Below are 26,172 nucleotides of genomic sequence, written 5' to 3'. Positions count from 1 at the left end.
TCCATAACATAAGTCCGAAAAAAAATTTGATATCTGCACGTGTCCAACATACAGGCACAATTCATGTTGGAAACAGCAATATTGTCTTCAAAATGAGGTATCACTTGGCACATTCAGATGCTCCCTTGCAAAGTTATTTACCAAAATATGAGAAAAATCATAATTTCCATAACCTAAGTCCTAACAAAACTGATATATGTACATGTATATATCATTCAGAAGCAGTTGTTTTACCATGTAGACACATAGGATTGTAAATATACACATTCTTGGTGTAGCCAACATACTGCTGAATGGGTGCATGTAAAGAGAAAAAGCAAGGTGAGGACCGCCACTCCACTAATGAACCCAGGACAGGCATGGGACAGTGGCAGGCAAGGCCATCTCATTTGTCCGATAGCTGTGCTGACTACCCACTCAGACAGCAGATAACACTGCAGTCTCACGACCTCCTTCAGTGTCAGCAGTCTGCCTTACCTATGCCTTTTCTCTTCACGTGTCCATTCAGAAATGGACCTAAGGGATCAATTTTTGTATTAGTAAGCCCTTCCTGTCATCTAAACTCTACACACGCCTGATAAAAGCAGACTAAAAAAATAAGTATTGCAGGATGGTCACTGGCATATTAGATTGTACGTGGAGCACTCTCCTGAAATAGTTGTTCTTTCTCAGCATCCTCACCAGCTCCTTACCACAGTTATTTGTCAAACTCAGAGAAATATATTTTACACAACACATTTCATAATAGTGTTTTACTTACTATACTTGTCCTACTTGGTCATGGGTGTTTTCCATTCTTCTCACAAGCTGCATCTTAGCAATCCTGCATAGCTCTCCTCATGCCATTGTGGAGGTTGGTAAAGAACAACTCAATGCCCTCCTCAGTTAGGTGAATGCCATCCCTTCTGAACAGGTGAACATCTTCCGCGGTGATGCTGTCATGGCAGATTGCCGATCCACCGACCCTCTGCATCAAGTCATTCATGAACCCATTCTGTAAATGTCTGGCCTTGTGAGCTGCCCGTTGACTGTTTGCTGTTTTCCATATCTGCCGAGGAATTATATCAGACCACACAAAATGACAATGTGGCCACCAAGACTTCAGGTCTTCAAAAATTTCTGTGATTTGAAACCGTAGCCTTCTGAGTGGTTCACTGATGACATCATTCCCTCCAATGTGCAGGACAAGAACGTCGGGCTCAGGGTAGATAGGACACTTCTCTTCCAACAACTGCAGTAGTCCGCTCCAATGCATACCTCATCTTGCAATCCAGTATACCTTCACACTGGATGTGGGGAAGCTCAAGCTGTACCGGTGTTCAGTTTCAGAGGCATGGCTGGCTGCCCAGTGAATGTAGAAATGGCCACATACCCAAACTCTCACTTGTCATTCTCCTGGTCATGAAGCCATGTCAGTGTCAGAAGGTGGACAAACCTGCAGAGGAAAGAAAATACAAACAGATTACTACTGATATTTGACAGATGTATTGGAAGACTACATATATATGCATATCATATGCATTACCTGGTTAACCCATCCAAATCTTCCATCCTATCCACAGGGGCAGTATTCTTTACATTAGGTACATAAGTGGTGATGACGCTTCAGAGGTACAAACCTACTACCCGTGAAAACACCAAATTACACAATGACTGACAAGGAGGCACAGAAAGGGTCCATGTAAAGAGAAAAAGCAGGGTAAGGACCGCTGTTCCACTTATATGCCAAGGATGGGCATGGGGCTCCAGATGTTGGCTATCTGAAGTGTCCCATAGCTGTGTTGGCTGCCCACTTAAGACTGCTGATACCACTATTGTCTCACAACCTCCTTCAGTGTCAACAGTCTGCCTTTTCTCTTTACATGTGCCCATTCAGCAATGGACCTAAGAAATGAGGGACTGAAGTAACTCACTAATTGCTGTCCTGGCCTTCATACATATACTGGAAAGCTGAAATACTGCATGAGACAGAGGCAGCTACAAAGCAACACAACAGGCACTATGTAGTGATTGTTTATAGCTTCATAGGTTGGTACTGGGCTATCTGCCAGAAGGCATATATTAGCCCAGCCACGTTGTGCGGTATTCACCACCCCTTTAGTAGTTCCCTAGACCCTTGTACTAGCAGCTAGTACCCTTGGCCCCTATCTAGTAGTGCTGTTGGTGTGATCCCCAGTGTGAACTTTGTTACCCATCCACTCATCAAGGTTCCTTTTGAACAGTGATAGTGAGGGGCTCTGCCTTATGTAGATCGGGACCCTGTTCCATAGTAAGGGAAATCTCTGTGAAGGGAATCTATCCCTCCAGCATGTTCTATTCATTGTTGTTGAGGTTTATATATCCCTAGAGCGTGTAGCTTGAGTAGATTTGGTTTTGCTAAGATGAAGCATGTTCAACAATTCTGGGTTGGACATGGCTCTGTACATTAGACAGAGATCGCCTCTGAGAAAGCGGTATGCAACAGAGAACAGTCTTTGCCTTTTCAATCGTGCTGCATAGGGCAACTGTTTGAGGCCAGTAATCCTCTTGGTTAGGTACCTCTGTGGTCTCTCCAGCTGCTGGAGATGTCTAGCCAGGTACATTCCAATTGGTGCATTGTACTCAATAATGGGTCTGATGAGGGAAGAGTAGAGGGGCACCATTACATCCTTAGATCTTGATGCGAACCCTTTTGTGATCAGATGGGTCACAGAAGGATTTTCTAACCACTTTGGCAACATGGTTATCAAAGGAAAGCTGACTATCTACTTGGGTCCCTAGATCCCTTATTTCTTCTTCAGATTTCAGGGGATTACCTCCTATGTACATTACACTGTATCATCATATGCGGTTCAGTTACAATAAATCACAAAAATATGAACCACATTACTAAAATAGTTTCTTATCTCTCTTCCCCTCCCAGATGTGAAAAACAGCCTTTAAGCTTTCACAATATTTCAGCCCTAAAAAAGCCCTGGCTATTTTAAATAAAAATAAATTGCACACTCTCCTATTAAACATGTGCAAGTATTCAGGCTGCTAGGGAGGCTGCTATCTTTTACTCTCTTCCCATAATTTCCAATTTAATTTTTCATTGAACTGCTCGCTATTGTGCCTTTAAAGTTTGCATTTCCCTCAAAAATAATGCTCAGAACACTGAAGCTTAATTGCTCTCATGCGTAACTGCTTGCCCCTACAGACAGCTTGTCTTCATGTAAATGAAGTCAGGAATGAGGGAAAAATAGCCATTGTCTCTGCATGATGGAATCTTAGTACATTTCACTCAGAATATGGTGTACTGCCTTCACCTGCAGACTTCTTGACTACCAGTGAGAGCATCTGCTAATGGGAAAAAAAACAAGCTAATATATTTGCAGAAACAATGGACTTATTTTTTATGGCCTCTGTCAATTTGTCTTATTTTCATACTTACTTGCTTAAAAAAAAGCTTATATCAATGGCATTAATACCGATAGTCACACTTGTAAAAATAAATTATTTTAGTTCTACACATAGTATAATCAATGCACTTTTACATCTCACCCCACTCCAACAGCCCAAAATCATAGCATACTAACAATCTTGCTTCTGTCCAGCTTTTCATATTTTTACACTGTAAAGCCTTTATTCCTTACAATTAAAAGTACTTGTTTGCTTTAATACCTTTAACACATAAAACCAATGAAAAGACATCCCCATAATTTTAAAATACCACTGATACAACTACACAAAACTGCTTTACTATATAGCATGCAGTTTATATCATGAAATGTTTTATACAAATACTATTAAGAGCAAACATTGTTTTCCTTAGTTATTTTTCCCTTTAGTGTCCTTCTAAACATGAATGTCAAAGTGGGGTATATGCTTTACAGTCCACCCACAAGTTTAACAAAGTCAGCAAAAGACCACTCCTTCTCAGACACTTTTTCTTGCAAAGCTATGTTTCACAAAGTGACAGTTGCTTTATAATTCTCTACTTATTCATTAATTTCAGCTTTGCTGTATTTCATCCTAATCATCTACCTCTCCCAACACAAGATTCTAGTTCAAGTCCAAGGTACTTCTGATATGGCTAGTCAACTCCAGTGCTTTTCTTTCTCTCGCACTCTCCCACTGTCTCTCAAGCATTGTCCTTTGAAACATTAGACTAGGTTTCACCGGCAAAGTCTCTCTATCAGCTTTATTGCCAGAAGAATGAGAAGCAGAGTCCCTTTCTGTTTACTGTCTCACTTTTTGTTGGCTAAGCTCTTTTATTTCCTCCTTGGCCTATTCTACATCCAAAAATGACCTTGTTCCTCCATTAAAAAAATATTCTGGATACAGCAGGTTAAATATCGCACCTGCTTCTTCACATCCTGACAATGAGTTAAATTTTCTTCTCTTCTGCCTGGTGTACAGTGAATAATCATTTCCTACAAACACTCTGCAGTCTCCAATTTTAATATTTTTCCCTTCGGCCACATTTTTGTCCAGATCAACTCTTTCTAGTTGCATGATCGCATCTTTACTAATATAGTTCTTGGCTGCTTTCTCATGATCAGGCTTGGAGAAAACACTCGATACGCTCTTTTGATTAACAAAGCCTGCTGTGAATACCAGTCCAGCTGCTTACTTGTGCTTTCATGAAATACAGTCAGTTCCTTCCAAATTTGGTGGCACACCAGATCTCAGGTTTTCCCTGTGTGCTGTCTTCTAACTGTACCACTTTTTGAAACAGCTCTTCTTGAGAAACCTCATACACAACCAGCCTTTTCTTCATTTCAACCTCCAATTGCTGTGGTTTTTATCACTTCATCCGATGAACAGCTTCAAAAAGCTTCTCCTATTTTTTTCAAGCCTTTTGTTATGCTGAGTTGATATAGTCCTTCAATATTTCATTTGTTTTAATCACCTCTCACTACGTTTGATTTATATATTTTTTTCTCTAAATTACTAGAAGCCATCTCTTGCACCAAACCTGAAGCTTGAACTGCTTTTTGCTGAATAGCTGCAGGATTCTTCCTAGCCAGTATTTTCTCTTCACCTTTTCTAGATTACTTTCTTCCTTGTCTAATTTTTTTCTTTGTTGGCATACAGACAGTATAGTTTCTAGCCAGTAAATGAACTTCAGTTTCACTGGCTGCTATTTCACAGCTACTGCTTTTACAGTAGGAGAGGTGAAATTAAGGTTGATCACTGTACTGTCATCTTGAAAATCCTATAATTTTCCAAAATGTTGAGCACATTTCCATCAAAATCAATGGAAATTTGCTCAACATTTTGCAAACTTACAAAATTAAGAAGCTGAAACCCTGCTAGAAAAATATTTATAACTAGATTATGAGAATTTTTAAAATATTTATCTGTGTTACATATTGCTGTAGTTGCTTTACTGAAAAGTATTCAAATGGGTTTAAATGCTTTCAAGATAGGAAATTTAATGCTTATTAGCATAACTGTTACTGGGAATATGCACTGAACTATGTTAAATTACTGTCAATACTGTGTGTTGATGGTTTCAGTAATGTGTGTCTATTTGGCTTGGGCTGTGGACAAAAAGGATGCTTTAGCCAATTAATCTACATGGTTAAATATTATAAAAATGAATAAATCTGAGAAACCTAGTGCACTACATTTCAGCATACCAGAGAAAGAAGAAAAATAAGCCCTTAAAGTTTAAGAGTTTAAAGAAAAAGAATATTGTTGTAAAAAGAAAAGTTATGAAGTTACTCTTTGCTTAAGAAAAATCTGTTTATCTGCCATTTGCTCTTTACAAAAGAATGGACCAACAGAGTCCAGTGATGTTCATGCAAAAAAGGTCTCTGGTGGATTATATGACTCAATAATACAAAAACAGGTCATATTCTTTATTTAAAAATGGCAAGAGAAGGTGAGAGATATTAAATGCAGCAGATTTAAATTTAAGCAAAATAACAAATGTGTACAAGGAGTGACATTGAGACTTCACAATTAAAACAGCTGATGAGGAAAAAGAAATGTGTAAAGCTGAATGCAAAATACTAAAAAAAACAGCATTAAGAATAAATGGAGTACAAGTCAAGAATATAAAAGTGATAGCAGTGACCGCCTTAGAGGCATGATAAAACGTTCAGGAGATGTGGCTATAAACATGATAAAAATAAATGATATACATAGTGTCGTCTGTACTGAAGCAACAGCAAGAATAAACTCTTCTAAGATGTGTAACAGAATACAGAACATTTTTCAGTTCAGAAATATACACACTATGGAACAAAATCATGAAAGAAATTGCTCTGGGACATAAAATCTAAAAATTAAATACAGTACCGGATTGTCTATATCTATATGTCGATATTTATACAAGTATATTATATGAACTCACACAAGCCATTTTTTAGTTCGATGGCTGGTGTTTTTTACCAGTATTTACTGGGGCAGTGGAGTGTTTGTTCCTCTGACACTGAGAGTGGTTCCATGGAGCATGTAACAGATTTCTGACTACAAACCCCACAAATGGGGTCTGACTAACAACCTTGGCACTAGAGGAAGTAGACAAGGAGAGGGAAGGAGTGCAGGTGTGTGGTCAGCTTGCCTCTGCTGGGAAGACAAAAGTTTGCACTCCCTTGGGGGCACACTTGTTGGTGCTAACTTCCTGTTGGAGACCAACAAGTTCACCACTTGTAACATGGGAGACAGGGATATCTAGAAGGAATGCCTCTTTTGGAAGTGAGGGGGATAGCCTCCACTGTCATCTCATTGCAAGGCATAACTCTGCACCTTGACCTGTATGTGCCAAGAGGGATGGGACAAATTAAAAAGAAACATTCAAACCACCACTGGTGACTGTAAGAATGATGGACCCATAGCCCAGTGATAGTGAACAAATGATGGATTCTGGTGGTTGCTGATATTTGACAGACAGTGGAGCAAACAGTGCAAAGAAAAAACATAATAGTAACACTGAGTGGGACTTTAAGCGTGTGCTACTATATGTACCGGTGACAGTGGTGTAGATAAAAAATCTGTACCACTGGCAGTGCAAGTGCTGTGGATTGTGAAACCATATCCTGGGACCCATCACAAATACAGTGATGTTTGCAAAAAACTAATCCTTTTTCCCATGGTCTTTCCCAAAAGACAACATTCAAACTTAAGTTACAAAGCATTCTGTAGCCGCTCTGCTTCTCTGTAGCATTTCTTCCTGCTTCCGTACTTGGACTAAATCATCAGATTTGGGTATAACGATCTGAGGCATTGGATATTTTAAAGTACTTCTTGTCGGGTTAATTTACTTCTGGCTGATGTTAAGAAATCTTAACTTTAATACCACTGTGGTGGCCATGCAGAACAATACAAGACAATTTTCAGTTTTAGCACTAATGTAATTTAATGTTCCTTACTGGATCTGTTTTGCATTTCCCCCATCACCACCAAAACACACCTTTTAGAAGTGCTAAAAGTCTGAAGAACTCACAAAAGACAATGTAGTTAGCTAAAGAAGAAATGTAAAAACACCACCAGAATAACCTTAGTGTGCTCATCTTGACTTTAAGTAAACATAAAAGGCACTGCTCACATACCTACAAATTCCACATTGTGTACAGTGGTACTGTTTCTTGTTTTTGTCATAGAGATGGCAAATATCACAGTAGTACTCTCCAAACACAGTGTTGCAGTCTTCACATATTTGTTGTGCCTGTTCGAAAAGAGTAATATTTTAATTATCTTCCCATACATATTTCAATGCAATAATACAACCCTATAACCATTCTTGAATTGTTATAAACCATTACGAAAACAGATGACAGTAACCATTTACACACCAGTGCGATATTACATTACTTTTTTTGTGCAAATGAAAACTATCACAAGGCACAGACCTTCTGCTTGCTTTACCACCCGAGATGAACTACAGTTTATTCAGAAAAGGATAACACTTTGACAAAGGGAAGACCTTGGATTAGTTATACAAGTATAAATACAGGGAAACAATATTTTTTCAGGTGCAGAGGCAGAACAGATGAAGGAAAGGGCAGAATTTACTTGACAAAGCAAAGACTGGAAGGACGGCACATTAGAATCGGAAATGGCAGTATTGAAAGAATATGCTGCTTCAGTCTTCAAAAAGGAAAAAAGGGTGGGAGTTGCCATGCTGTGCAGGAGGCACAGCAGAACAGGGAGAATAATGGACAGGCAGAGGGGGAAGAAGGAAATGGATTCCTTTATACTAGATGGAGATCAATGGCTACTGCAGAAGTGCATTAGGAATGCAAAACACCAGCTCAGGTACCCATGTAAAAGGTACAGAGGAACACAAAAAAATCTAAGAATCACAGCCTTGTAAGCGTAACATCAATGGCAGGGAAAGTCATGAAGAAAAACCTAAGAACCTTGGTAACATTTCTAGAAGACAATAGTCCCCAGTACAGCAAGACAACAGTCTCCAGTACGGAAGATAAGCCATCCTTCAAAACCTGATCTAGATTTATGACTGGGTTATAAGTGAACTTGTCAGGGAAACACCATTACATGTGGTCCGCCTGGACTTCACCAAGATAGCCGACTTAGTCACAACAGGCTGGAAAGAAACTAGAACAAGTTGGCATAGGGCCATGACTGAAGAAATGGGCAGCTGCATGTTTGCAAAGTAGGATGTAAAGGCATGTGTAGAGAACAAATTATTTCAAGAATTAGGAAAGTGACAAACGGATTAGCACAGGTATCAGTCCCAATTCTAACATTGTTCACTGTATTTGCCTCAGACAAATCCGAAGTATCATGCATCTGGAGCCTTTCTCTCCGGGCCTCCGCTGAAAATTGGCTTAGTTCCAAGTTGGACTTTCCTGGTTAACAAATGTTGTTGTTGTGTCTTTCGGCTTTTCCCAGTTAGGGATCGCCACAGCGGAACTCTGGTCCACTAATGATTGGCAGTTGATTTTTACGTGCTGAGTTGCCAGCCCTAACACAACCTTCAACGAAGGTACGCCCATTCACGCACGTCTCCACGCAGAAAACGCTCTAGCTGAGAGTCGAACCGGTCAGAGTCTTACTGTAAGGTGACAATGCTACCACAGCACCAAATAAATAAAAATAAAATAAAAAAATAAATCATAGGAAAGAACTGGTCTCTTCAGACAAAATAAGTTCAGCACTCAAGCATAGCTAGAAAAAGGTATACAAAACAATTTGGAAAGGATGAACAAATGAGCAGAAAGGGATAGAGTATCAGTGAAATTAAAGGCAGAAAGCAAACTACTCCACTTAGGTTATGGCAACGTCAGTGTGAAGTATCAGATGGAGGATTGGAACCGACTGCAACAGAGCAATAAAATATATTTGTTTATATTTGCTAATAATGAATGTGCAGCTGGGAGGTCCATTTTCTCCAGAAATCCAGAGAGACAACTGCAAAATAAGAAAACAGCAAGCTATGATGTGCACTATATAGTAATATAACATAGTACATAAATCCTGTAATGTACATAGCACAATCCTACACAGAATAAGATTGGAATTAGATAATATATTTACATACTATACATGAATTTTCTAATGCAAATACTAACACAAACAATAACAAAGCTGACCGATTAATCCTCCTGTGCAACTGTTGGACCTTTTAGTAGAAACTATGAATGGGTGGCCTAGAAAGGGACTGAAACACTCAGGTGATACCACAAACAGCATATCGAACTATAACCGAGGGTGAGAGGCCACATGGAATTTAAATATCTACCTTTTTATGTTTTTTCATGTTGTACAGGAGCTTATTCCAAATGTTACTAAATGAGGTTAAAAGGGATGGTAATAAACAGCAGCAAAGGTTCTTCAACTAACACCTTAGACAGGATGGGTACTTTGGGTACCAAAGGAGTCTGTGAGCCAAGCAATGACAGAGAGAGAGAGAGAGAGAGAGAGGGAGTTTGGTCGTCCAGCAGCAAAACAGGCAATATATTATATGCCTGCTCCAGATTACACTGAAGTACTGAGGCCAGGTATTAAAGAAGTGAGAAGACTCCAAAAGGCAGGGTAGAAGAAGGCAGGATGTAGCTATGAAGACCCTACCACTGGCTGTTTTGAAAGATTTAGCCTTGATGTAATTTCTCAAAGTCTTTTGGATTTCTAATACCATGAAAGGAATGGACCAAAGTCAAAGTACGATTAAAGTTCTTGAAATTAGTATTTTTTCAGTCTTTGATCTTAGCCAAAAGTGTTCTTTGCAGCACCAGCAATGTGCCCAGAACTGACTCCTTCTGCAGTTCATATGGAGTTACATGCATCAGTGGCATGAAATATTCCTTACGGACTTTTGTTCGCATTTGTTCATGTCTTATTGTCAATCCTTAATTAATTCCCAATTATTTATATACTCCATTCTGCTCAAGTTCCTTTATATCACATTCCTATACCAGACTATTTTCTTGCTGCTATAGCTTTCCTGCTTTGAATGTTGATTTTGCACATTTATCAAGACAAGATGACATTCTTATATCATCTGAGAAATTTTTGACCACTTGGAGTTGTGCTTTTAGCTCCTTATCTGATGAACTATACAGTTATAAATCATCTACAACAAGACGAGACAGTTTAATGGGTTAAGGGCAAGACAAAAAAGCAGCCATGACAAATTAACGTAGAATATCCCCCTTTGAATTCCTTTATCATGACTTTAGCTGCAAAGTGGCTTTTCCACTGTTTCATGGTCATTATAATGTAACTGATCGATGTAGGGTGTACCTTACACATTTGTAAGCACTCCTTTATCCAAGAATGTGGGATGCTGTCATGCTTTTTTGTAATCTACCAATGCCATACTCAGATTCCCCATTTTACAATTCTCCATCATGACTTTAACAGCAAATGATCCTTGTTCCATACAACCTGTTTTTGTTACCCTTCGGTTTTACTGCCATTATTGAATTTTCTTCAAAATGACTACACACTCTGTTAGCGTCAATTCCAGTACATAGTTTATACATTGTCAGAAGGCAAGTTACTGGTCAATAGTTTTTAGGATTGCTTGCACTTTCATTCTTGAGGAGGAGTCTGTTCGGGGTACACATATAAGTAGTTCTTACTCAGGGCTAAATTAATTTGAGGAATTATTGTTCCATCATGTTGTGACATTACCAGAGTTGGATTTTCTACACTAAATCCTTCACTTCAAGGTACTCCATAACTTCAGTTTCTATTTCTTTAACTTCTCCATTACTAATACTCTTTTCTACTTTCCTCATTTGTTTTCTCCATTACTATTATTTTAAGTATTTTTCTTGGCTTTTTCGACTTTTTGTGCCTTTCGACTACTGTTTCTGCTTATTTTATCAAGTTTGCACTGTTTTTACTGTGTTTAAAAGCTAAAACTGTTTACTGCACTTGCTAGTTTGAGTTTTGCCTAAAAGTTAAACTACAGGCTAATACACTCAAGTGTACTAGCTTTTGATAGCATTTAATCGAAAATCATAGCATTTATTGTGTCTTCTGCTTTCCTGTAAAAAAAACTTGAAAAAACAAAAAAAAAAAATATCCTTGCTTTCCATACTTTCCTAACTAGTGTTCCAGAGACCAGATTTTGCTGATCCCTGGGCTTTGTCTTGGTTCCTGTTTTCTCCATTTTCCTTGTTTGGTCAAGGGGTAGTTTCTTTACTCACTAGTGGGAGTAGGGAGTACTGAACTGCCTGTTTGTCCTCAGAGGAGTGGTTTAAGGCAGTAACTTGTAGTTTATTGGCCATTTTGGGTCATTTCCTGTCTTTTCCAGCCCCTGCTATAAAGCATGTTTCGATTTAATGAGCTGCCACTGTTGCACACTAGGGCAGCACCGGTTAAGCAGGTTTAAACTATTCGGGCTACCTAAAGTCCACTCTTCAAATTTTCCCTTGAAACTACCTTCCTCGACCTATACTACTGATCTAATCAGCGTATCCTATAACTAAAAAGATCATCTCTACTTGACTCTAAGTAGACTATTCTCTATCTGTTAAACCCAGCACTTGCTCCTACAGTACTTATTACCTTGATACGGAACTCTTATAGATAGCACCCCAAAAAGGCAACCCCCCATTTCTCGGTCACCCACATCCCCCGGAATCTTTTTAAAGTTTTTGTCTATCCTTCTAGCATGTCAAGGGATCAGTTGCTAGTGTCCTCTCCTGCTCAGCTGGTGAACCTGGGAATATTGAGGCAATGTTACAATTGCCTCATGTACACAGACAACCCTCTCCTCCTCCCACAAAACACAAATACATGCGAGAGATGCAACTATACGGCCAAACTGGAGGCTGAGCTCTCTCAACATAGGACTGAGAAGACCAGTCAGGAGGAGAAGGTTACCACACACACTATAGACCCAGTCTCACATAGTACCATTACAACCTCAAATCATACACATAAACACACAAAGACATACTCGGAGGCTCTGATCAAAAATCTACCAAAACAGCAGAGGCCACCAAAGCAGACACCCAAACAACCACCACCTCAGAACACAACACCTGCAACACATAGACCTCACAGTCAGAGTGTCAAACAGTCACAGCCCTTAAGGCCAAACACAATGCCAGACACACTAGTCATTGGTGACTCCATAGTCAGACACACTGACGTCCCGCTCACCAGACTGAGTAAGGAGAAGGTCACAGTAAGCTGTCTGTCGGGCGCTAGAATCCGCCACATAACGCAAGCACTCAGGTCTCTCAACAGCAGGTACAAATATGACTCAGTCATTGTCCACGCTGGTGTAAACGACCTGAGACGTACCTCCTTGGACTACATGAAGAGACATTGAGGAGCTCTCTGATTATGTAGCCCAGGCAGGTATGACCCTGACCTTGAGCAGTATCCTACCTTCACCAAGAATGATGCCACAATACAGAGACAAGATGATCAGCTTTAACAATTGGCTTAAACACTGGTGTCATTCAAAGGGGATCCAGTATCTGTCTGCCTGGGATGACATGCTGGACAAGCCACGCTGCAAGGGACGGCTTGCACCTGTCACCCTGGGATTCGGATATTGGCAAAGGCTCTTGCCACCCCATAGTGCCTTTTTAGGCAAGGCTCAAATTCTAAACCCACCACCCTAGAACACAAAAAGGAAAAAACTAAGGGTAATGCTGCTCAATGCCAGAAGTCTAAATCTCAAAATGCACGCACTCGAGGCCCTTCTCAGTATGGAGAACATCGATGTCTGTGCTGTGACAGAAACCTGGTTCAAGGCTCCTGAGAGCACCCCAGCGCTATCAGGTTTTACCTCATATCATGCGTTCCGGCCCCAAAATCAGGAAAATACCAAGAAAGGAGGTATCCATATTCATCAAGGACGCCCACACCTCAAGACTGGTGGCAACGCATGATGCATCGGAGACCATCCAAGTGCAATTAACCGTAGGCAAGACTGCTCTGCAAATTGTAGCATGTTACAGGCCACCCTCACAAACTCAGGAACCTCACATGGCCTTCCTGAAAACACTAGAGGGGATAAATGTATCACCAAACACCATCATACTAGGTGACTTCAATTACCCAAATATAGACTGGGAACACTACTCAAGCCCAAACACCCTAGCCCAAAAGTTCCTGGAATTCATAAACTCAAATGCCATGGAACAACTAGTCACCATCCCCACAAGAGGAGATAACATACTTGATCTCATCATCACGAACATGGGAGCACAACGTTCAGCACCGAAGTATACCCCTCACTGGTGAGATCAGATCACAAACTAATCTCGCTGGAGGTCCTCATCCCACCCCACCTGAAATAAAAAGACCACAGTAAAGAACTTCTCAAAAGCCGACTTCACACTTCTAAAGACTAGTGTGGTCTCCTTTAAGGCCCCGAGCGGCGGAAAACAGTACTCAAGCCGCTGAATCACTTACAAATGCCTTCTACCAGCACCTGCAGGACTGCATGGATAAGGCAATCCCAAGCAAAACAAAGACTCTTTGCACCAAAGGCAAGCGTCCAGTCTGGTGGACCCCAGCCATAAACAAACTCTACAACAAAAGGAGGAAGCTACTACAAGATAGAGCAAAATCCTTAAAAGGTAAGACACCCTTGATCACTATAAGTAAAAAACTAAGAGCTCTCATAAAATCATCCAAAGCAAATTTCGAGAGAAAAATAGCTAAAGACTCAAAAGACAATCATAAGGCCTTCTTTAGCTATGTTAGAAACCTAGGAGGAAACTCCCAGATATGCTCAGAACTAGTTCAAAATGATGTGAAGATTACTGATCCTACAGACATTGCCAACATACTGGCTGACAGGTTCAGTGCAAACTTCTCCCCCCCCTCCCCCCCAAAAGGAGAGATAGCTATACCAAACGATTGCAGCCCCCCAAACATCTCCAGCGCCCAAGTGAGAACTGCTCTCCAAAGCAAAAAACACAACATCCATGGGACCTGATGGTGTCCCCGGCTGTGTGCTCCACGAACTCAATGAGGAATTAAACCCACAGCTAGGACAGCTGTTTAATCAAAGTCTTACCTCTGGATCAGGAGTGGCGCACTGCAACTGTGGTCCCACTTCACAAAGGCGGTGCCTCCACCGACCCTGGAAATTACCGGCCCATTAGCTTGACAAGCCTTATCTGCAAAGCCATGGAGAGGATCATAATGGACCTCATAAATAAAGACATAGGGAATTTGCAGACTTTGGATCCAACCCAGTTTGGCTTTGTCAAAGGCAGATCATGCCTTTTAAACTTGGTTGACTTTTTCGAAACAGTCACCAAAGCCATTGATGAGGGAAAGGCAGTCCATACAGCCTACCTCGATCTGGCTAAGGCCTTCGATACAATACCCCACTCGGGTATCATTGAAAAACTCATCAGCTTAAATGTTAACCCATACATCACAAGATGGGTTGCAAACTGGCTGAGTGACAGAACCCACAGGGTCAGAGTTGCTGGCGCCATGTCAGACTCAAAGCCTGTCACAAGTGGTGTCCCACAGGGCTCAGTCCTGGGCCCACTCTTGTTTGGCATCTACTTTCAGTACAAGCAAACACAGGAGGGTTATGGCTGACAAAGTTTGCAGATGACTGCAAACTGGGCGCCATAGTAGAAAACACATCTGACACAGATATCCTTCAGAAGGGTCTCACAGAAACGGATAACTGGTGCCAGAGCCACGGCCTAAAGTTAAATGCCAAAATGCATAGTCATACCCTTCGGGAAAAACAAGGTTACCCCTAGCTACCAAATAGGTGGCAATCCACTGAGCACAGAAGAAGTTATCAGGGACCTGGGGACCCAGGTTGATAGTAGTCTGTCATTCGACACCCATGTAGCTAAAGTAGTTAGGAAGACCTTCTACATTGCCCACCTTATCATGAAGGGATTCTCATCTAGATCAAGGGAGGTTATAGTCTCCCTTTACTCATCACTCATCAGACCAATGATTGAGTACAATGCCCCATTCGGAATGTATCTGACCCGACACTTGCAGCAGCTGGAGAGGCCACAAAAGTTCCTCACCAAAAGGATAAAGGGTCTCAAAAATCTATCCTATGCTGCCCGACTGAAAGAACTCCAGCTCTATTCAGCCGCTTACCGCTTGCTCAGAGGTGACCTTTGCCTAACATACAAGGCCATGTCAAACCCAGATTTGATGAATATGCTTCACCTCAAAAGATCTAGATCCATCAGAGCCACAAGGGCGGGAGACTTAAACCTCGACACGGCTATTAATAGGACGTGCTGGAGGGATAGATTCATCACCCAAAGACTCCCTATGCTGTGGAACAAAATCCCGGTACATGTGAGGCAGAGCACCTCGCTGGCCTTGTTCAAGAGAAATCTTGACCAATGGATGGGAGATCGCAAATATACCCCAGGGATTACCTCAGTGTCACTGCTCGACAGAGACACAGCAAAATAATGGGTATAGTTCCCCATACTAAAGGGGTGGCGTAAGCCACAAAACGATGGGCTAGGCTTGTAAATGCCCTCGGGCAGATAGCCTAGTATGAACCTATGAACCTATGAACCTATAATACTCTTTTCTACTTTCCTCATTTGTTTTCTTATTTTTTTTCATTGTGAAATTTTCCATATCCAGATGCCTTTGCCTGTATTTATCTTCAAATATCCCTGGTGCATTTTCTTGTACTGATAAGCTTTGCTTTCTCTTTTGCATAAATATAGCACCATATTAAACCTCTCTTTCTTTCCCATGTTCATATTTCTTCATCAGATGTCTCCCATCTCACTTTTTTCAGCTTATTTGGGAACTCATTGTTCCATCATGCGGTGACATAACCGGAGTTAGACTTTCTACACTAAATCCTTCACTTTACATGTATTCCATAAATTCAACTTCCCAAAATACTCCGGTGCCGCCAATGCAGATAGGCACCACGTAGATTGTTAAAATCACACAGATTCAATCCACATAAACGCCAAAATACGTACAGCAACAATGATGAATGAAAAAAGATAAAAAAGTGTTGCGAACAACACTTTAGACTATCATAGCACACAAAAACAGACTAAACGTGAACAGCAGTTTAGCGCTTTCAACCAAATGATACTGGTCTTCCTCAGAACTGCTAATGAAAGCGTTCTTTGCGTTTAAAAAACCTTTTTGGCGCCAAAGGGTGTATCATTTCTTAAAGGCGCCACAACAAAGTCACATTTGTATAAATGTCACATTTATGTTACACATCCATTAATGCAATGTTTTTCTTAAATGTGACATTTATACAAATGTGACTTTGTTGTGGCGCCTTTAAGAAATGATACACCCTTTGGCGCCAAAAAGGTTTTTTAAACGCAAAGAACGCTTTCATTAGCAGTTCTGAGGAAGACCAGTATCATTTGGTTGAAAGTGCTAAACTGCTGTTCACGTTTAGTCTGTTTTTGTGTGCTATGATAGTCTAAAGTGTTGTTCGCAACACTATCTTTTTTCATTCATCATTGTTGCTGTACGTATTTTGGCGTTTATGTGGATTAAATCTGTGTGATTTTAACAATCTACGTGGTGCCTATCTGCATTGAGTCGCTTATTGGCGGCACCGGAGTATTTTGGGTGATTCGTTCCATTTTGCTGTTGCTTCAGATAAATTCAACTTCTATTTGTTTAACTTCTACTTTATTAACCTTCTGTTTTGCATTGTCCCTTTGTGATCTTAATTTTTGTATTGTGAAATTTTGTGTATCTGGGTGCCTTAACCTGTATTCGTCTTCAAATATCTTTGGAGCTTACATTTTTTATTGATTAGTTTGGCTTTTTCCTTTGCACAAATATAGCACCATATCAGAGCTTGGTCTCTTTTCCATGCCTATGTTTTTTTTTTTTTTTTACATTACTTCCTCAGTCACTTCTTTTTCTAAACAGCCCAAGTTTGTTGTCTACATAATGTTTTTCATGGATCTGTTGAATTAATGACTTGGTATAGCCCTATACAGCTTTTCTAAAATAAGGTTAATTTTTCCAACAGTGCTGTGTACAGAGAGATGAAATTAAATTGATTATGAGGATAATGCCAAGAATCTTAGTTGTTTCAATTTCTATAATTCAGGTGAGACTGAATGAGATGATCTAGAGGGGATTACCCAAAAGAGAATGCAGAGAGTCAGGATGACCTTGGTACTGGAAACTTGTGATGGGGAGTTTTAGAAATGAAAAGCATTAATTTATGTCTCAACTGTCCAGTTTTTGAAAAATGCCCACATTTTTGCCTCAGTTTTGGTCTGTTCCTCGTAAGATTTGTGGTTTTCTGGTAACATCACAAAGGATTGAAGTTGCTAAATAATGACAGATTTCAGTTTCAGACTTCATACCCTTCAGAAAATATATGCTAAAACAGATCATGCTATTTTTAGCAACTTTCTTACGTTTATAACACCCATATTTAAAAGCTGTTCCTATTTTTGACCCCCCACATTTTTAGGCTTTGTCCGGATATCTTCCACTAAGAGGTTGAGAGATATGATTAGTTTGTAGGAGGCATTTTGCACAGACCCATTCAATTTATCTATGTCTCAACTGTTTGCAAGTATGGCTACAGAACAGAAACAAGGGTGTGAGGAGTACAACCATAGACAGCAACAGCAGAGATGACTGCAAACTGAATAAGTATGGCATTCCCTATGTTGAGTATTATACCATTCACAAAAATGGTAAAGAGAAGTGAGTGAAGCAATGAGCTTTGTGAGATACAGTGACAGGACATTATGCAGATGTAGCACAGTTCTATTTTATCACATGTGATGCATTCAATAGGCAGCACATAAACCATCTAATAACACTTGATGAGAACCCTATGTTCTGAAGAGTTTGAACAAGTTTACTGTACGAGTCGCAATGAAAACTTTCTATAAGTCCAAGAATACTGCACATGCAACATTTTTCACTGTGAACTTCAACAGGTTAAAAATGGCTGTGCTGGCTCCATGACTGGGTCTAAAGCCATGTAGAATGTGGGACAAAAAGGGGATTTTTGGATGTACTCCAGAAGTTGCTTGCTGATGAAAGTTTTCATAATTGTGGAAATTAAGGTAACTGGAAATAACTGTTCAAGGAAGTAGGAAGGTCACCTTTATGTAGGCAGAACATAATGGACTTTTCAGCAATGAGGTACAATGCCTTCTGTGATGGATCTGCTAAGGAGTACAGTTACACAGCAAAAAAACAGTGGGAGCAGAAACAGGAGGTGTTGATCATCCATGGACTGCATCAACAGGGGCACAGTAAGATAGTTGGGGCAGCAGCAAACTCTTAGCTACATACGACTCCAGAAGCATAAAAGTAATGGCTCCACTCCATATAATCCTGGCTGGACCATGCTTGAGTATATAGGAGCGAAATGGGCATTAAGCTACTGGAAGGAATCCAGAAGTCAACAGAAGGATTGGCTGCACATAGGTAAATTGCTGTGACCAGAGACTATAGAAGCCAGATGTGATCTTACATGATACCAGAAGGAGGAGGAGGAGGACTAGAAACAGTGCAAAAAAATCACATCAGAGAGACTGAAGAGATTTTACTAAACAGGAAAGCTAAAGGGAAGGATCCACAAGCTGATTTTTGGGACATACCACTTCCTGGATCTCCAAAAGTACTTCTTTGAAATACTGGTGGAAAAACAAAGAAATAGGCTACTAGAATCCAAGGTGGACAGGGACTTCTCTTATAGATGTGGTAAATAAAAAAACATGCTTTTGAGTTTAAACTGTATATCTGAGACATTAGGGAGTACTGCACTTACATTTGCATGAGTTTAAAAACAGAAAGTTGACAGGTTGTTGAAGACAGGTAAAAAGCAGGTCTTCTCTTTTTATCTGTAACCAGTACACTCTTCTGAGTGCCTCATAATGATGTTCCCCATCTTGGAAAAGTAACAAGAACTTGCAAACTCTAAAAAGTATTTGCAGCTCAAACATGTTCTACATCCAGTTAATTTGCTGTTACAGTAAGCATGTATTCTATTTGTGGTGTGATTATCTATTTCCCAACGACTGCACTGTTTTCCAGTGTAAGATATCCAACTGCAACATACTACTGACTTCAGTTTTGACGTGCAGAAGATGACTGTCCAGTGAAAGTATTGGGATCCTGCCACTCTACTAGGCACTTAAAAGAAGGCACTAATTTAAAATGCTTCATAAATTTGCAGTACTTCAACTTTCCCCAAGTCTTGATGATGGTCCAAAAAACTCTCCTAATCTTTGCACTCAGTAAGAGTTGTCTACAGCTAGCTATACAACTGTAATAACTTGTCAAGTGTGTGTGCAGTGACAGTGTCCTCAGGAGTTACTCCAAATCTACAGACAAAAAAAAAGAGGGAGAAGGAAGGCGATGGACCACAGCAGGAAAATAAATAAAATACCAGTTATTCAGTTAAGCACGTTCGTCAGAGATAAACCATCAACCTCTTCAGAACAAACACAAAACTTCAAGTACAATTAATGTTCCAGCTATTTCCTTAAAAGTATAGACCATATTGGGATACACAATATACAGTTGTGTAAAAAAAATACCTATGAGCGATAGTATATTTCTAAATCTACAGACAACCACATCATCTGCCTAACATGTAATGTACATTAGGCAGCTCTGTTGGGAGACAGTTCATGTAGATGAATGATTATAATCATCCAGTAAAGGAACCTTGTATAAAGCTATGAGTTCTTCTTTACTTTTGCTTTGGATGACAATTTAAGTCATTTTAAAACCAGGCTGCAGCATTCTCAAAAAAAAAAAAAAAAAAAAAAAAAGTGCTCAGAGGAACAGTGTAGACAAGGTGCTTAAACAACTCTTGCACAAGATGTATCCTATCAAATACTTTACGTAGCTTTCCAATGAGAAGACCCAAGATGCAGTTAAAGTACAATTATGTCATACATTTTGCAAATGAAACGTGCAGCCTGTTAGCAAAGCAGATAAACACAAAACATATATTAATTTCTAGTATTTGTTTTATGGTAAAATCAAAGATGTACTATAGTCCTTCTGGGTGTTAGATTCGTTTTTCTTTCTTTTTTTTTTTTTTGATACAAGGGTCAAAAAGAAAATGAACTTGGGAGGAAGCAAATAGATAGGGGAAGAAGAAAGGGAATGAAGTGAAAAAAGTGTGTGGTTTGTTTTTACAGTTTTAACAGAGCATCTAAGAATGTAATGTTTCTATAATAATTAGCATGAAGAGCGAACAAATAGGAAAATTGAAATTTGAATAAGGAACACATCCGAAATCTTCAAAATGTTTCTTCCACAGCATTATATGTACAGAATGCTGGCATACTGATTTTTTTTAGCAGCTATGTTTCACTACAATCATCCATTGTTGCACCTGGTTGTGTCACACATTCTAAATGAAAAAGAAGCACGGCATGTGTTTAAAATACTTTTACCTGTAGCACTCAATAATGAGTTTGATATGAAGTCAGTTTAAGGTAATATTACTCCTGAAGACACTTCTAGCACACAAAATCATTTATGAAAGCAGCTCCTGAGTGTTAATTAATCTTGCTGGGGGACAACGTCTATGGTCTCTTTAACCATTTATCTCTTTTTACTGGTGGTGTGTTTATTTCTTTTTTTGTTGTTTTTTAATTTTATTTGTAACCATGAAGGCAGAATACTGAGACCCCACTCACACAAAGGTTATGCTCTTGCTCTGGATTATTTGTTATGGCCATGCGCCTTTCCCCTAAGTTCCTCTCCATTCCATCCATATGTAAAAAAATCTACATATTTAATTCTTTTTATACCACAACCTTCAAATTATGAGTTGATGCCCCCCCCCAATCAGCATAAAGGATGCATGGGAATAAAGTGAACGCAGGACAGCTGCACTGATGCTCACTCACACCAGTTGACTTGTTAGGTAAGTAGTTATGTGCAGATGTTCTAGAAGGTTGGCTCTGTTAGGAGGGGGCTAAAAGACAGCAGTCTGCCCCAAGTCCAAGATTGGAACTACCCTTAACCCACCTATGGCTCAATCCAGCCTTTACTATCTTTCTTGGATCTGGCTCCCACTAAAGCAAAGACTGCAGACTGCTCTTCCCACATTATCCCCAAAAACTCCTCTCTAGTAAAGGCAATCAGGTTCGTGCCTCATCATTCCTGCCAGCTCCAAAAGAAACCAGAGCCACTAAGTGAACTCCAGCTACTCTGGTTCTGGCAGCTTTACCCCTCTATGTCATGGAACTTATAGAGAATGCCAATGAACGTAGTAATACGTAAAAGCAATGTATTCATATTTTTATGCAGTGTCAAGTGCGTCTGTATAGACTGCATTCTTTAGAAATTTTAAACTGTTTGGACTTGTAATACAAGTAAAAACACACACACACACACACACACACACACACACACACACACACACACACACACACACACACACACACACACATCTTTTAAAGATGCACAGCAATCACAAACATTACATAATGCCATGCTAATGGTTAAGGAGTTACCATCTTAGTGTATTGTATTGTGTATATTGGATTTTGATGTGCATATATGGCATATCTAGAGGAAGAGTTTGGCCTTATTTGCAGGCATTTTCTAGAAAACAGATAATTGTTCTGGGAACATGGAGCCACTGGAAGATAACTGCAGTTGCCAGAGTCAGGAATTAGTGAATTTCTGCTCATAAATCTTCAAAAATTGTAAATAAATTAGGAATTCTCCCTAGAGATGCTGTACTTTTAGCATATACAAAAATCTTCACTTTGAGCAACAAATAACTCTGCATCCCAGAATTATTCTCCCCATAAACCTATAACATTACTGCTTTCCTTAAAATTTATACCTTGGGGTGAAGACCTTGAGTACTCTGGCGAAGATAAATTTGCTGAAAAATACTTCTCTTACCCATATGAAACCAATGAAGGACTAACTTTTTTTTAATTATCCAAGTCATTCTTAAGAATCAGTCTATACTAACTCCAACCCTTTGGGCTTTGGAAAGGACCAATGTCTGTCCTGAGATTTTGTCTGATAAAGGGAACATTATTTCCTCTAGCAAGAAAAATTATAATGAAAATGTTTATGGCAGAATTAAATATGCCATCGTTAAAAATAGATGAGGCACAATTATTAACAGTTAGGGAAGGAGGAGAGGAGATAAAAATGGTGACATATCAATCTACAGGAATGTCTCCAGGAAAAATGGCATTCCTGTGGAAGTTTGGAAGCTAGGAGGGAAGAAAGTGATAAAAAAAATGTGGAAGGCTTTGTATAACAGTATTCTAAATGGACAGAGTAACCAACATCCTCGAAGAAAGGTGTAGTGGCTGTGATGCCTACATATGGTAAAGGCACAACAGATCCAGCTTCTTATACGCCCCATTTCAATTCTAAACCATGATTATAAAGTGTTTATGTCTATAATGGCTAAAATCAAAGAAAAGGTGATGCGGAAATTGACAGATATGGATCAATGTGAGTTTGTGTAGGGGAAGCAAACATTCGTCAACATTACTAGAACAATGATGATTCAGACAAAGAAGCAGAATGTAAGAAAATACCAATATTGTTGGTGGGTCTTGATGCAAAAAAAGCATTAAACAGATTAAACTGGGATTTTATGCGTAGGGAAATGGAGACATTTGTATTCCTTAGCACAATAAGGTTAATTAAGAGGATATATGAGGAGCTGGAGGTGAAAATTAAAGTGGGTAGGTTCTGTTTGAACAGAGGAAACAGTGAGGTGTCCTTTCCCCTTTGTTATTTGCATTATATTTAGGATCACTGGCAAAGAAAAAAACGGACTCAGAAATTCAAGGATATAATTGGTATCATAATCAAGAAAAGCTGGCTTTATTTGCAGATGATATTTTATAACTGATAAAACAAAAAAAGGACACTTCAGTGTTGCATTACATTCTGAGAGCTTTGATTCTTGTTGGGATACAAAATTAATGAAGCTAAAATGAAGTAATACCTGTAAACTAGGTAAACATCACAGTTTTGTTCAGCAATACCCACTTATGGGGACATGATAAAAAGAACTACTTATGAGTATGGGTTGAAAAGGATTCTGTTATGGTAGCTAAGGATATACGGGAAGAGAATAAACAAAAGATTATACAAAAACTGAAACTGGAAGCTCTGTTTTATGGATACGGATAACAAGATACAAGCAGTCAAAATGGTTTTAGTCTCTTTAGTTTTATACATAGGTCAGGCGTACCTGATGACAGATTAAAATCACATGATCCATATTGCTGCTAAAAACTCACTATATACCAGTGATGTTTTTAGGTCTAAGGGAGGGATTTGTATTTTATTGATTTTTAAATCTGAGGAAGCAGTTTGTAAAAGCGCTTGTGTTATATTAAAGGAATACGTATGCTGAACCTGGAGCCTTGCCTGTATCCGCTTTTTGTTTTTGGCTAAAAAAAAAACAAAAAGAGAGACCACAAAATGTGACAGAAGTAAGCCTCGACCTACTCATGTAAGCACCTAACCAGTATAAGCTATGCATAAACATCTTACAGGTAAAATCACAACGCAAGGGCAATGCCAAAGCTTTTGCAATTACTAGCTACAGTTATGGCAACCATTACTAAAAGCTCCAAGTGTTCTCTGGCAATGTAAATTCTTGTGCAGGTGTCCCATGTAGGTACCAGCTCCTGAAAATATCAGAAGATAAAGCTGCCACTTGCCATAAAGATGAACTTGCACAATAAGGTACCTAACTAGAGAGCTTCTTGAAGGCATTTTGCATTCAAAGTATAGCTGTCTAAGAAAACTTACCATAAAAGTAGATGCTTAAATACATCACTGTTCCAGTAGCCTAACATACTTGGGTAAATTACCTAAGCTAAAGATAAAATATGGAAGAGGACAGAATTCAGGAATCCAGGAGCCACTGGAGATCAGTCCCAACAAAAGTCTGCTCTAGACCTGGAAAAGAAATTCAGTGTGTAACACTTTTTGAAAATATGTACAGGGGACCAAACTGCTTCCTCTACTATACTTCTAGAGCCTACCCTTTTCCAAAAATCCATAGGAAAAAAGCTATGATCCTGGTAGAGTGAGCTGTAACCATGCCTGGAAGTGACTTGTTATGGTAAAAACAGCAAAAGACAGACAGTCATCTAGAAACTGCTTTGACACGGCTTGTCCTCCCTTTCTTAACTTTACAGGAAGCAAAAAGTTGCCTTCTTGCAGAATTTTGTTCTGTCCAAGCAGTATGTGTGCTACCTGTAAGCATCAGGGCATGATGAATCCTTTCAACCTTGTTTCAAGGTTCTGGAAAGAGTACAGGAAAGATTAATAGGCAAGCTTAAACACTGAAACCACAATAGACATAAAAGAGGGATACACTCAAAGAAACTCTCTCCTTATGAAAAATTAGGTAGGGTTGACTCACCAAAAGTAAAGAACCTCAAATCTGCCTGCTGAGCTGGCTGAAACAGAAGATGCATTAACTTTTCAAGCACAGAGCCACCAGTTTTCCAGGTGAACAGATATATAAAACATCTGTTCAGAAAATGCTTGACAGGGGAAAAAGGGATGGATCTAAGGCAGACCAGCGGAAATGTCAAATCTTGAAAGTAAGAGAGGAAAGAGGAAAATAACTCACAGATATTTAAGCAGATGCATTTGGATGTAAAAATTGATCCAATTCTTAATACGGCACCAACAGGAAATTCTTTTCCACTTACACACATGATTTCCCAATAGCAGGTATTTCACACCTCCTTTAGCACCTGCTACACATCCATAGGAAAAAAGTTGCCTAAAGGATAACTAGTTGTCTGCTTGGATGGTCGACTTTGAAGTGTTTTCATGATGAGGTGTATCAAACAACCCCTGTAAATAAATCCAAATTGTAGGGAAGTTGAGGTAACTATCCTTGGTTAATTTCAAAAGAAGTGAGAAAGTACAGCTGTGTAAGTAAACTTAGCACAACAGCAGATGCTCAAATGATCACTGGTACAGTAGAAGCAGCTATATGGGTTATAGTCTGCATAGGATATAACAGCTGCCAAGCTTCAAAATCTTCAGGGCACTTTCCATGCCTCAAAACAATCAATCAGCTCAGTGTGAGCTGACTAGAGACAGGTTTGGGTGCCAATCCCTTTACAGCTTTCATACCAACAGACAGAGGGAGGCTGAGCCCTGAAAGGCAAATGCTAGGAATAGCGACAAAATAAATGTCCACACCCTGACATAAAAAAACACCAAAATACAAGGGGATGGAGGAAGGGAGGGAGTGGCCACAACAGCAGAGATCATTTGAACATCTACTGTTATTGGAAAAAGTTATGTACTCACAATAATGTTCTAGCTGTGGTGTCCATTTTTCATTCTTACTCAACTGTTGGGTTCAGATCAGACTCTGCCACTTCTTCCAGCTTGTGGAACACAAACTCTAGAGCTCCTCCCTTTACCCATAATGCCCTAGTCACCTAACTACGTATCTCAAGATCTTGTTTGCTGCCCATTATACCTGCAAAGCAGTAAGAAATGATAAAATAACAGAATCTGGGACTCAAAGGAACAGTAGTTCTTCCAGCATCTTTCAATCTTTCCAAGAATCAAACAAGGAGGGGGTTGGTGAAAAGAAAGTTGAGAAAAAAGAAAATGGACAACACAGAATGTTATGGTGAGTACATCACTTTTTCATCTGATGTCGTCATTTTCACTTATTCCTCAACTTTTGGGACAGTCTCCAGCTACCTAAATCCTGGTAGGACTCTAAGTAAGGATATCCCTGAGTACCACTAAGCCAAAGGCTGCCCTTCCCCTAGAGACCAGATCCAACTT

At 39.6% G+C, this 26,172-nt stretch overlaps 1 protein-coding gene across 2 annotated transcripts in view; it reads right to left on the bottom strand.

Moving 5' to 3' along the window:
- Window positions 1-26,172, bottom strand: part of RCHY1 (ring finger and CHY zinc finger domain containing 1) — a 690,901-nt gene that overhangs the window by 472,945 nt on the left and 191,784 nt on the right. For both annotated transcript variants that reach the window (XM_044061114.1, XM_044061115.1), the window contains exon 3: window positions 7,524-7,639. In XM_044061114.1, coding sequence (XP_043917049.1) covers window positions 7,524-7,639 — 116 coding nt within the window. The remainder of the gene's footprint in view (window positions 1-7,523; window positions 7,640-26,172) is intronic.

This window comes from Protopterus annectens, chromosome 2.part0 (genome assembly GCF_019279795.1).
Source record: "Protopterus annectens isolate FY-2018-M chromosome 2.part0, PAN1.0, whole genome shotgun sequence".
Classification (NCBI taxonomy): Eukaryota; Metazoa; Chordata; order Ceratodontiformes; family Protopteridae; genus Protopterus; species Protopterus annectens.
This window is presented reverse-complemented; position numbering and strand designations above follow the sequence as displayed.